Source organism: Cricetulus griseus, chromosome 7, assembly GCF_003668045.3.
Source record: "Cricetulus griseus strain 17A/GY chromosome 7, alternate assembly CriGri-PICRH-1.0, whole genome shotgun sequence".
NCBI classification, from domain to species: domain Eukaryota; kingdom Metazoa; phylum Chordata; class Mammalia; order Rodentia; family Cricetidae; genus Cricetulus; species Cricetulus griseus.
Genome location: NC_048600.1, coordinates 115,086,238 through 115,099,678, shown reverse-complemented (window position 1 = coordinate 115,099,678; position 13,441 = coordinate 115,086,238). Strand labels below are relative to the sequence as shown.

General features: G+C 44.5%; 2 protein-coding genes across 3 annotated transcripts in view; one reads left to right on the top strand and one right to left on the bottom strand.

Annotated features, from left to right (window-relative positions):
* Dcakd (dephospho-CoA kinase domain containing) overlaps nt 1–550 on the bottom strand; it is a 33,147-nt gene extending 32,597 nt beyond the window's left edge. Inside the window, exon 1 of one of the 2 annotated variants that reach the window (XM_027428028.2) lies at nt 428–550. The gene's annotated coding sequence lies outside the window, so the exon portion shown is untranslated. Of the gene's footprint in view, nt 1–49; nt 109–427 lie in introns of those variants that run through there. The other variant, XM_027428027.2, reaches the window with a different exon arrangement.
* Nucleotides 551–810: 260 nt separating this feature from the next.
* The window catches only part of Nmt1 (N-myristoyltransferase 1), a 29,295-nt gene continuing 16,664 nt past the window's right edge, over nt 811–13,441 (top strand). Inside the window, exons 1-2 of the mRNA XM_027428017.2 lie at nt 811–981; nt 11,544–11,649. Of these exons, the coding sequence (XP_027283818.1) occupies nt 851–981; nt 11,544–11,649 (237 nt within the window). The 5' untranslated portion in view covers nt 811–850. The remainder of the gene's footprint in view (nt 982–11,543; nt 11,650–13,441) is intronic.

Sequence of the window (13,441 nt, the reverse complement as noted above, 5' to 3'; positions counted from 1 at the left end):
CATTCTAGGCTTGTTAAAATTATACAGAAATATGTACAAAAAGCCTTACCCGGCAGCCTGGTGTGTAAGTGCTCATTTAAGGAGGTAGGGGAGCTCACGAGAATGAGGAAATGATGTAATTAATTAGATTATAATAGGGAAAAAAAAGATTCGTTTTGGATGCTCTAGTGGTGAATCACAGGGACAGTGAGAAGGGGAGCTCGGTGCCTAACTAGAAGCCATGAAACCAAAAGCCTCGCTTGCAAGCAATCAAGTCTTCTGGCTCAGGGTCAGCGTTCCACACGCCTCAATCCGCTGCCTCTAGGCTTCCAAAGACTCAGGTCTGCCTAAAGGCCCGAGTAGGGAAGGAAGCCGAGAGCAAGCCCGGCTTCCAGGAGGAAAGCCCTCTTTAAGGGGTAATGGGCTCTTGGCAGTGTCTTTCACTTACCCGGGAGTGGTAACGGTCCTTAACGGCAGCCGATAACGGCTCACCTGTGGCCCGATGCCTATCAAGGGTAGGCTGAAGTGAAAGCTTGGACTTTGCCACCTATCGCTCCCGAAACGCTAATTCAATATGGAACTGCAAGTCCCAGAATTCCCCGCGACCACCCTACAAGGCGTGGGGACCTCTTCGCCTCAGAGCGCGGCTGAACCTAGGGGCTTCCGGAATTGCTGCCCACTCTTCCCAAGACGTCCCTTCATGATTTCTGGGTTTTGTAGTCCACTTCAGTCCAGTTTCTTGAGAACGCGCAGCCCTTAGTGTCAGATTTCTTCACAAAAACTACCAATCCCAGAATGCAGTGCAAATTTCTCCTGTCCAATAGGAGCCCTCCATGTAGCGGGGCGGGGAGCCCGGCTCTCGCAACCCAAGATGGCGGATGAGAGTGAGACAGCAGTGAAGCTGCCGGCACCTTCGCTGCCGCAGATGATGGAAGGGAACGGAAACGGCCATGAGCACTGCAGCGATTGCGAGAACGAGGAGGACAACAGCTACAACCGGGGGTAATGAGATCCTCGTAGCCCAATTCCTGTCCGGTCTCCCACAGGCTGGGTCTCTGGGGTGCGGGGAAGTCACCGGGAGCTTAGTCTAACCCCACCCCATGTTCTCATTGGCTAAGCCACTGAGATCCTGCCTAGCGATTGGTTTTTGCCTTTGTCATTTACTGGGGTAGGTGCTCGGAAATTAAGGGTCGGAGACATGCAATAGTTTTATTATATAAAAGTTCTGTATAGTGTACCATTCGTGTGCTTCAGGCACGATGGGGAAAAAGAGCATTTTGAACGGTGGGTCTCAATAGTACAACGCAGAGCAATTTAGAAACTGTAGTTCAGAGGAACGCTACTTATAAAGGTGAATGAACAACGTGACTGGCAATAAACTAGTAATAAAGCATTTCGTTGTAGTTCACGGCCAATGAGGAAATTCACCAGACTATACAAGCCATGTATATAATTATGTTGTAAAATATTACTGCCGGAGAGTTCTAAGATACAAACTCACCTTATAAATCCTGTGGTATTAGCGATGTGATAATGCTTTGACTTATTCGGTGTCTTTTGCCTCAAATAACCCGTAGGTATTATTAGAGTCAGTCTTCTTGTACCTTTGTTAACGTAGTGAAGTAGCTCAAAGCTTCAAAAAACTGATGTCTCTTCTTGGAGAATATGTGGTACTTGAGGGATACTGCATATCTTGTACTTTAGGGTCTTTCGGGGATTTGGGGGTTTCTTGAGCCAGGTTCTGGAGGAGTAGTTCAGTCTGTCCATGGAGAGCAGGTTGTCCTCAAACTCAGGGTGATGCTCTTGCCTCTGCCTCCCACTATAGGGACTACTGTTACAGGCCACCATGTAGCTCCTACTGTAAGTAGCTGCTGTCGTTTGTTACTAGAGAAGAAGAGATGGACAAGATATTTGAGCGTTGATTTTTTTTTTTCCCAAATCAGTACATCTGTAAGCCGGTCCCAGTGAATAATTTATTTTTGTTCACATTATTTGTCTGCTGCTAACTCCTCACCATCTGTCTGTCTGTCTATATGCATATGTATATTTTTCGTGTAATTGTCTGAGTGTGTGGTAGTCTGACTTTCAAAGTCAGACTTTGTTGTAGCCAGCTTGTCCTGAGCTGTAACTGGCAGCCTTTAACTTCCGCCTTTCCCCCAGTGAGAATTGAGATAAAGGTGGGATGTCATGACCTTTGGATGCACTCTTATTTAGTCTATCTAGAGGTGGTTGAGCAAAGGATCATGTGGCTAGCTGTTTGCCTGGGGTGAGTTTTAGATTTTAGAAACATATCACTTCTTGTTCTTCAACAGCATGAAAAAAAAAAAAATCACACGAATGTGGCAGAAAAGGAAGCTTGCCAAATTTGATTTTATGACTGTGTTCTGTTGCTGTAACTCACAACAGATCTAATGTAACAGTCTCGTTTGAGCTAGCTATTCCCAAGAATGGAATCTCTGAGGATGTAGGAGCTAGAAGAAGGAACAGGACAGGCCTCTTGAGAAAAAAAAAAAAAAAAAAAATCCCCACCAAATGAGAGTGCTGGATTTGAAAGTCATTCTAGAAGTGAAAGTGTGAGTTTTTTCCTTTGTTCATTCTGTAATTGCTCCGTTTTTCTCTGTGAAGCTGTTGCCTTGACCAGGGTTAATCTTTTTTTGTTTTTGTTTTTTAAATGGGTTTTGTACTCTGAAAAACTGATCAGTTTGCGAAACTTTGCCAAGAGCTGGGGCATAGCTCAGCAGTAGAGCACGTGCATTTCCTATTGCAGGCCCTGGTGTTCAACCACAAGCATGAAAACCAAGAAAATCCTGTTTTCCAGGAAGTTCTTTGTTTTAGTTACAGTAGTACCACAGAGTAATAGCTCCCCTTTCCCCAAATCTTTGGGAGTGAACCCATCCCCCTCACCTCCCCCAGGGGGAAGGTGTTCTATTACCAGGTATGGTTTGAGTGAACAAATTAGATTACCAAATCTAGGGGTCTGTGAGAATGAGCTAGTTTGGAGGTGGCAGGTAAAAAACAAAGGTCCTAGTCAGGAGACAGTCTACTTGTGACGCTTAGAATTGGCATTTCCCATTAAATTTCAAAGCAAAGTGTTTTGGAAAGAGACAGCATCACCCTGGGAAAAGCATGAACTTTGGAGTCATTCAAACCTGCTTTGAGCAGGGTGTGGTGGTGCAGTCATTTAATCCCAGTGCTGGGAGGCTCAGACAGGTGGATCTCTGAGGTCAAGGCTAGCCTGATCTATATAGCTAAACAGCCAGGACTCTATAGTAAGACTGTCTGCAGAAACAAACTGAAAGCCTGGTTGTGATCCCAAGATCAATAGCTGTGGTCTTGGGAAAGTTTTCTTATCTCCAGTTGTTTATGAAATTAGAGAGGACATTAAGAGTAGTTTAGGACAGGACGGTGGTGGCACACGGCTTTAGTCCCAGCACTCAGGAGGCAGAGGCAGGTGGATCTCTGTGAGTTCCAGGACAGCCTCCAAAGCCACAGAGAAACCCTGTCTCAAAAAAAGAGTAGCTTAACTCTCCTTTTCTTTCTTCAGTTATTCCCCTGACTTTCCCCAACTTGCCTTCCTTTCTTTTTTTTTTTTTCAAGTTGTACCTTTGTAGTTTTAATATAGCAGTAAATAATATGTTTGATAATTTACTGAGTGTGTCCAGGTCTCTGTCTCATGGTCTATCAGGGTGCATGAGGACAAGGATTATGCCTGGAGGTACCTGGCACTCAGTAGGTGTTACTGAGTGTTTGGTGAATGAAGGCAAATATTAAACTGCCTGGCCTATCTTAGTGCAGGGTGTCATATAGCTCAGGCTACCCTTGAACTCATTTTGCATGGAGAATGATCTTGAAATTCTAGTTCTCCTGCCTTCACTTCTTTAGTTCTGAGATTGTAGACACATCTCCAGTCTCAGATTTTTCTTACATATAAATCTTGTCTTACTACTGTGTGCTTGCATGCCTGTGTTTGGAGGTCAGAGAACAGTTTTGGAGGTCAGTTCTCTCCTTCCATCTTGTTAAGGCAGCGCTCCTGTTGCTTCTGCCTTGCTGTGTACTCTCATTTAACTTGTTCCTCGGCTTCCAGGAACCAGTTCCTGGAAGCTTCTTCTATCTCTTTCTTGGGTCCTATCCTAGGAGTGCTAAGATTGTGTGCCACAACATCCAGCTTTTTTGTGTGGGTTCTGAGGATGGAACTCGGGGTAACCAGGCTTTCCCAGCAAGCACTTTTCTCACAGATCTTCCTACAGCGTTTTGTGAAATGCCTGCAGAAACCTGCCACCTCCAGTTTATTATGGAAGTTCATTTTTTTTTCTTTTTGAAGTGTTTCTTGCCCCCTTTTTTCCTGTTTTTATTTTTGTTAATTAAAAAAATTTTTAGTTGTGTGTATATGCGTGTGAGTGCAGGTCCCCGAGGAAGGCTTAAAAGGGCTTCAGTCTCCTGGACCTGGAAATATGTGTGGTTATGAGCCCCTCAACATGGTGCTGGGAACTGAACTCCTACAAGTATTGGTAAACATGCTCTTAACCTCTGAGGCATCTCTCCCTCCACCCACCCACCCCCAGATGTTTGCATTTTAAGTTCTTACTTGTTTTGCATATGGGGGTGTGTATTTGTGGGAGCACAAGAGATACTGTCTCCTATGAAGAAATTTAAGAAGAAAGGAGCTGGGTACATATGGTAGTGTATGTCTAATCTCAGGAGGCTGAGGCCAGATTGCCACCCATTTGAGACCACTGCAGAACAATGGGCATAATTAAACAAGGAGAGAAAGTAGATTTTTTTACTTGTAGATGGTGTTTAGCTTTCGTTCTGTTGCTAACCAAAAGTGATTAGGTGAGGAAAGGTTTATGTAGTGTACATATACGTGGTATGTTTACATAATACACATTCCAGACTGCAGCCCCTTGTTGAGGGAAGACAGGACAGGAACTCAGAGACAGAAGCCATAGAGGAACACTGCTTGGTGGCTCACTCCTACACTTGTGCTTCTGCTTAGCTAGTTTCCTCCTCCTCCGATGTTTTTACATTTATTTCTGTGTCTGCTGTGTGTGTGTGTTGGTGTCTGGGGAAGCCAGAAGAGGACGCCGGTTCCCATGGAGTTACAGATGGTTGTAAATCACCCTGTACGGGTGCTGAGAACCAAACTTGGATCCTCTGGAGGAACAGCTAGTGCTTTTGTTCAATACAGGATCTTACATTTAGTTCCAACTGGTCTGGGACTTGTACAAGGCTGGCCGTGAACTCACAGAGATCCACCTGCCTCTGCCACCCAAGGGCTAGGATTACAGGAGTGTGGCACCACACCCAGCCCAACTAGTAATTGCTAGGCCATTTCCTTGGGCTCTTAATTTCCTTCCTTATACAGCTCAGGACCACCTGCCTAGGGATGGTGCTTCCCACAGTGGACTGGGTCCTCCTGTGTCAGCACTCAAGGCATGTCCACAGGCCAATCTGACCTAGTTCCTCAATCCAGTCTCTCCTCTCAGGTGAGTGACTTCAGGCTGTGTGGGGTTGACAAATGGAATTAGGACAGAAGGTAAATTCCACAAAGCTTTTCTTGCTTGCTTTGTCTTCCTTTTGTCTCACAGTGACTGTATCCACACTGTTTGCTGGCTTATAACTGCATCTAGCACTTGGGAAGAAGAAATCTTTTTAGTTTTTAGGCTCTCTCTTCATGTCTCTCTTCAGCTTTTGGTTTCTCAAAACTAGATCAAAGCAAAATGAAGAGAACTCTCATTGCTGATATCAAATAAGTATTCTAATTATATTTCCTAATTAAATGGTAGTTAAAAAGAAACTAATCAAGAGCTGCTTCAAAGAGAAGAAACTGGAGAGCAGAAGAAATTAAAAGTAAATGAAGCCTATTTCAGGGAGACTGCTGCCCATGGCAAGCTGGTTTTGCTGATCTCCCACATTGTTGAACTAATAAGCTCACTCCAAAATTCATCAGCTTTGTCAAGCTGCCAGTTAACCCTTTCTCTTTGGAGCTCCGAAAGTAGGGGCTCCAGGAGGATGCTTTTTGGCCTTTTCTCTTAATTTGTTAAAATCTCCATTTAAAAACAAATATTGCATTTATTTATTTGTGTGTATGTTGTACAAATGTTTTGTTTATGCATAGTGAGCTCGTTGAAGTCAGAATAAACTCAGGCGGTCAGGCCTGCCTATAAACACCTTTATCCACTAAATCCGTCTTACCTGCTCCTCCATTTTTAAATATTTATTTATTCATTTGCTGTTTGTTTTTTCGAGACAGGGTTTCTCTGTGGCTTTGGAGCCTGTCCTGGAACTAGCTCTTGTAGACCAGGTTGGTTTCGAACTCACAGAGATCTGCCTGCCTTTGCCTCCTGAGTGCTGGGACTAAAGGCGTGTGCTACCACCGCCCAGCCCAGCCTCATTTGGTTTTGTTGAGACAGGGATTCTCTGTGTAGTCCTGGCTGCCCTGGAATTCAGATCTGCCTGCCTCTGCCTTCCAGTGCCAGCATTAAAGGCCTGAGCCACCACACCTGACCAGCTCTGTTCTATTTGTTTGTTTCAGCTTGTATTAAGGCTGGCTTCAGACTTGTAGGAGAGGATCTCTGCCTCAGCCTCCCAAGGGTTAGAATTACAGGATGAGCCACAACTTCAAGTTGAGCAAGCTCTACTCATGAAGCCTCTCTCTGATTCCCCAGAGACGGTTTCCTTGTGATTGCTCCCTTTAAAGCACATGAAATACTGTGTTCTCTATGTTAAGCACCTGAAATGCCTTGCCAGGGGCAGTGCTTGCTTTACCTGGTTTGTCTAGTGTTCTTATTGAGGAGCAGCTGAAGGTTGACTGTAGTTGAGTGCCTGCTGTTGCTGTTAGTGTATGCTAAACCCTCTGATTTCACTTGGGAAGATCAGTTCTGCTTTTCTTGTGAGCCTCCACCTCACCCTCCGTTTTGAACTTGCCGGGTGTGTTTTCCATCTGGGATTGATTTCTGTATTCTGAATCCCCCCCCCTTTTCTCTTTTTGTGGTGGTGCTGATGTTCAGACCCAGCACCTTACACACGAGGGGTACAACCACTGAGCAGTGTTCCCAAGCTCCTGCATCCTGTAGCAGCAAGAGTCCTCTCTTTGGATCTCTTCAGTTTGTGGATTTTCTCAGCCTAGGAGTTAGGTTGCAATGGAGTTGGCTGGCTCTTGAAACTCTCATGAATAGTCCAGGGTCATCCTCAGTGGACACGGATTGAGCATTGAATAGCATTTGGTTTGATCTTTGGCTTGCCAGGTCACAGTGCACCAAACAAACTCAAACTGTTGAATTTCAGTATTTATCTCATTATTTCATCTTAGTCTTGTTGTCTGCTGGTCCAGCTTTTCATCAGTTATATCAGAGTCTTTGCGAGCTCTTAAAAATAGCTCTCCTCAGCCAGGTGGTGGTGGCGCACACCTTTAGTGTGCAAGCACCCAAGAAGCAGAGGCAGGCGGATCTCTGTGAGTTCCAGACCAGCCTGGTCTACAAGAGCTAGTTCCAGTGCAGCCTCCAAAGCCACAGAGAAACCCTGTCTCGAAAAACCAAAAACAAAAAAAAAAAAAAAGCTCTCCTCCATGACAGGAATTGGCTCATTCAGCCCTCAAAACATCTAGAGAAGGCAAAGGTGTAAAAGCAGGCCTCTGGAATTCCTGCCTACAAGTTCCTTCCAGAGCCACCTAGTGCCTCTATGACAGTAGGAATTTAGGATTCACAAGCAGGTTTTTAAAAATTCATTGCATTTTGTTTATTTGCATATGTGCACATTGCCATGGGACCTGTGTGGATGTCACAGGACTTCTTGAAGGACTCTCCATTCCACCATGTGGATCCTGGGTTCAAACTCAGGTCATCAATTTGGCAGTAGGCATTTTACCTGATGAGCCATCCATGCTCCAAACTCCCAATCTACTAATGGGTGGGGGTATGTGGAGTTTGGGGTGTAGTTTCCAGTGCTGCAGCAGCCACAGCAGTACAGACAATATGCAGCTGATACTGATGAGTGCCACCTTGTTTCCTCTGAGTGTCCTTGAAATGTCCCTCTGTTCATTTGCCTCTGGGCTTTGTGAGTGCTGGGAGGATTGCGGGTGACTATGTCACATCCCTGAGGGTAACTTCTTTTGCAAAAGGCTCTCCGGATGTTGAAATTAGAACAAGAGTTCAGGATTTATTTTAGTACCTTTCTGTGGAGAACTTACTTTATAGTCCCAAGCCTTAGCTTATAGCTTTCAGAGACAGAGAGAATAGGGGGTGAGTCATGGCTCAGCCGCCAAGAGCCCCTCCTGCTCTTCCAGAGGACCTGAGTTTGGCTCTGGCATGCAGGTCAGAAGGCTTGTAACTGCTGTTACTCCAGCTCCAGGGAATCCGACACCTTCTGGTTTCCAAGAGCATTGGTACACACCATACAAACATTTACACATACTTAAAAGTTAAAAATTAAAACTGCATAATACGGTCCCATAGGCCTTTAATAATAGCACGTGAGAGGCAGAGGCAGATAGCTCTATGAGTTTGAGGCCAGCCTGGTCTACATAGAGGGTTCTAGGGCAGCTACGGCTACATAGTATGTCTAAAAAAAAAAAAAAAGGTGGGTGAATAAAGACAAGGTGGGTGAATAAAGACACATGCCCTGGTACACAAGAGGCTAGCATAGGAGAATCTTGAGTTCAAGTTTGGCCATGGTGAGTCCCCTTCCGTTACAAATTTTCCCTTCTGAACTTTGCCCTCAGAAACCTGCAGTCTGTGTTGCAGACAGCACCGTTTGAATAGTGTCAGTGGCATTCTCTGCTTTGACTTAGGTATAGGACATGACCTCATGACCTAAGGAGGATAATGGTGAGGAGGACGTTGGTCATTAAAAATCCCAACCAAGACACAGGAAGAAAGAAGAGCACGGCATTTCACTGCTTTCTCAGAATGTTGGCACAGTGGTTCCGTGGAACCGCACTAGAGATATTTCACTGACCTCTTTTGGGCTGAAGCTCTTCTGAGTTTTATTTTAGTCCATTGTGCCTAGAAAGCATCAGGCAAGCATAAAATTGTTGACTCTTAGCTGTGTGTGCCGTGTAATAGGAGGGGCTGTGAGAAACAGCTGTGTGGTGTGGCCCCTATGCTCACAACATTATTAAATCAATGGGAGGCAAAGAAAGAAACCCATCATTTTGTATAAATAATTATATGTATATAGTTTTTTAGGAGATTATAATTTTCAAGCAGATGTCAGTGAGATGGAGGAGTCAGAGATGGCTTTCAGAATAAAACATCATCCTGGACATTACCTCAGACTGACCTGGAACTCTCCATCGTCCTTAGCCTCAGCCTCCCTAGTGCTGGAACTATAGGCATGTGCCCCATGCCTGCCTCTCCCGGTTACCTCCAACACCCTGCTCTTTACACTAAGTTTCCTTCTTGGACCTAGTGTGAGAAGACAGTTAACAACTTGGCTTTGGAGGCTGGCTTTCCAGATACATCCTTCTGGGGGCTGAGACTGTAACCAGTGCACTGTTCTCAACCTCTTCCTAATGCTGTGACCTTTAGTACAGTTCCTCATGTTGTGGTGACTCCAACCATAAAATTATTTTTGTTGCTACTTCCTAACTGTAATTTTGCTACTGTTCTGAGTTGTGATGTAAAGATCTGTGTCTTCTGATAGTCTTAGGTGATGCTGAGGGGTCTTAACCCACAGGTTGACCACTGCTGTAACATGTCAGGGAGAAAAGGCTCCACATCTTGAGAGATGGGTGGTTTGTCCCTGGGTACTGGCTGGTTAGTTGATGATCAGGTCTCCTCATTGTGGTCTCCTATAAGCAACAGGTTAAGGCACATTGCTGTGAAACTCCTCCCAAGGCTGGAGGTTCCCTCTGCTCTCTCTTTCCCTATTATAAAAGATTTTAGTTCCCAGGCACACACATTTGAGTGTTTGTCACCCTGCAGGGGAGAGGAGGCCTGTGTTACGGACCCTTCCTGCTGTCGGGAACTTCTGTGCTCTGCTCATCTGTCAGCTTGCCCTTCCCTCCCACCCACACACACCCGGCACTGTTCTATTTTAGAAGCACGGAGGCTCATTTTCCATCTCTTCCTGCTGCCCTGATTTTGTACAAGAGCATCCATAAGATTTCTTGTGTGTTTGAATTTAACATTTAGGGCCTTCACTAAAAATGACATTCCTGTGGGGTGTGGTGGTACACACCTTTAATCCCAGCACTCAGAAGGCAGAGCAGGCCGATCTGAGTTGGAGTCCAGCCTGGTCTACAGAGTGAGTTCCAGGATAGCCATCTCAGTTCCCATATCGTATATTCCCTGCCTTCAAAGGACAAATTTCACACAAGTCTCTGTTCAGTATTTTGGAAAAGAAGGAGCAAGTTAAGCTTTGATTTGCTGTAGTAAGTGTGTGCCTCTGTCTTGTACTTATAAAAGATTTGTTTCGTTTTACTGCATGGAGTGCAGTAATGTCAAACTCTCTTCATCCTGCTCTCTTTTCTATACTGTCTTGTACTTTAGGTCCAGCTGGGGAAACCCAGTTAACATACTGGTTACATTTGGATAAGCCAGGGCAAAGGATTCCCAAAAGGCTATCCTTTTTAATTTAGGGCCCTAAGAAAGTGATGTTGGGGGCTGGAGAGGTGGTTCAGAGGTTAAGGACACTGACTGCTCTTCCAGAGGTCCTGAGTTCAATTCCCAGCAACCACATGGTGGCTCACAACCATCTGTTATGAGATCTGGTGCCCTCTTATGGTGTGCAGGTATACATGGAAGCAGAATGTTATGTACATAATAAATAAGTAAAATCTTTAAAAAAAAAAAAAAGTGGTGTTGGTACCAACACAGTGTTGACAGATGTCTTTGTCTTTTGTGCAGCCTGGCAACCTAGAAAAAAAATAAGTACATATCCCTCCTACCTCCCAAAAACAGATGTGGTGGCTCATACCTATCTTCCTACCTCTCAGGAGGCTGAGGCAGGAGGAATGCCATAAGTTTGAGTCCAACCTGAGATACATACTGAATACCAGGTTAGCCAGTGTTACATAGTAAGACCTTGTCCAAAAAAAGAAAAAAAAAAAAGAAAGAAAGAAAGGAAGGTGGGGGAAGGAAGAAAAGGAAGGAAAAACTGGGAATGTAGTTCAGTTGGTAGAGTACTTTCTTTGCTTGCAAGAAGCTTTGTTGAGCCCCATAAACCAGGTGGGTGGAGTGTCTGTAGTTGCAGCATTTTGGAGGTGGAAGCAGGAGGCTCAAAAGTTCAAAGCCATTGATGGGGGTCATCCTTGGCTGCTGGAGACCCTGTCTCAGTGAATGAATGAATGAATGAATGAATGAATGAATGAATGAATGAATGCAAGAACAGAAAAAGCCCTTTGAAATAAATAGGACATGCCTTGCACAGTGTCTCCTCCCTGGGGAGCTGTGCTTGCTTGTGTCCTCTAAACACCCCTTCTGGGAGCTGGATTCTCCAGTCTGTTTCTGAAGCCAACAGGCTTGATTAGGAAGGCCTGCTCTACAGAAAAGCCTTTTGTCAGTGTAGTTTAAAGCATCTGATGTTGTTTTTAGGCCTCCATCAGTGTTTACTTTGTCTTACAGTGGCATGAGTCCAGCCAATGACACTGGAGCCAAGAAGAAGAAAAAGAAACAAAAGAAGAAGAAAGAGAAAAGCAATGACACAGATGCCCAGGATCAGCCTGTGAAGGTAACAAGGAGACTGTTTTCTATGACTGATGAGTTTTGTGGTTTTTTTGTTTTTGTTTTATGTTTTTTGGTTTTGTTTTTTATTTTTTTTTTGGTTTTTCGAGGCAGGGTTTCTCTGTGGCTTTGGAGGCTGTCCTGGAACTAGCTCTTGTAGACCAGGCTGGTCTCAAACTCACAGAGATCCTCCTGCCTCTGCCTCCCGAGTTCTTGGATTAAAGGCATACGCTACCAACGCCCTGCATGACTAATGAGTTTTGAGGGAAATGTGTAGGAACAACTTAAACTGATCATCTCCACTGGTATTATTTAAAGATAAGACATTCCAGTGCTGTCTGCCCTCTGTGCCCTAGACTTTGGTGATGAAACTCTTCTTGGTGCCTTAGAAGACCCTGTGGGTTAGATCCAATTCCAGTGCAGCACCCACAGAATTACAGGCACACATTGCCTGTATGTACCAGGTGACAGCCCCTGCTTCTTAGAGCAGTGTTCTTGGTCTTCTAGGTCTTAAGTCTTGCAGCCTGGCCTGGTGACCAGTTTGGTCCCTTGGACCATTATAGTGGAAGGAGAGAACAGACTCCTGAAAGTTATTCTCTGACCTCCACACACTATAGCACCTGCATATGTGCACACATTCAACATATTTGTTTTGATTTATTTATTTGTTTGTTTGTTTGTTTATTTACTTATTTTGAGATAGGGTTTCTCTGTATAGCCCTGGTTGTCCTGGAACTTACTCTATAGACAAAGCTGTCTTCCGACTCAGATCTGCCTGCCTCTGTTTCTCTAGTGCTGGGATTAAAGTCATGTGCCACTACTTCCCGACTGCAAAAATATTTTTTGAACAAGTGTTTTTTTTTTGTTTTTAGATCTATTTATTTTATGTACCTATGAGTGCTCTATATGCATGTACAGCTTTACACCAGAAGAGGGCATCCGATCCTGCTATAGATGGTTGTGAGCCACCATGTGGTTGCTGGGAATTGAAATCAGGACCTCTGGAAGAACAGTCAGTGTTTTTAACCTCTGAGCCATCTCTCCAGCCCCCCAATTTTGCTTTTTGAAAAAGATGTCTATGGTTTTAGAACTTGCATCTAAAGAAGTCTAGGGTTCTATATATTTCTCACATTTTTAGGTTTAAACTATTCATAATAAGGATTATAATTAAGGGAGTGGGACTGATTATTTTATGTGTAGGTACTTTGCCTGCATATATATCTATGCATCACATGTGTGCATTGTCTATGGAGACCAGAAGAGAGCGTTGGACCCCCTGGAACTGGAGTCATAGACAGTGTGAGCTGCCATGTGGGTGGAGTCATAGATAATTGTAAGCTGCCACGTGGGTGCTGGAAATCAAACCCGGATCCTCTGGAAGAGCCACTAGTGTCCTTAGCTATTGAAGCACTTCTCCAGCCCCCCCCCCTTTCTTTTCAAGACATTGTCTTATGTTGCCCATTGCTGTCCTCAAATTTCTGATCCTCATATCCAGACCATATCTAGGCCTCTCGAATTACAAACTTATATAGCAACTACACCCAGCTACAGGTATTTTTTCTTTGTGTTTTTTATATTCTGCATTGCTTGAAATTTTGCACTTGGTTCTATTTACTTTTGGCATGAACGTCATGAGATGGAGATGGGGAAAACTATAGGCAAATCCAAGTGTGATGTGTACTCTGGTAATTTTAGCAGAGGCAAGAGGATCATCTGAAGTTTGAGGTCAGCCTGGTCTACTGGGGGATTTCTAGGACAGCCAAGGCTATACAGTGAGACCCTGTCTCAAAACAAAAAAC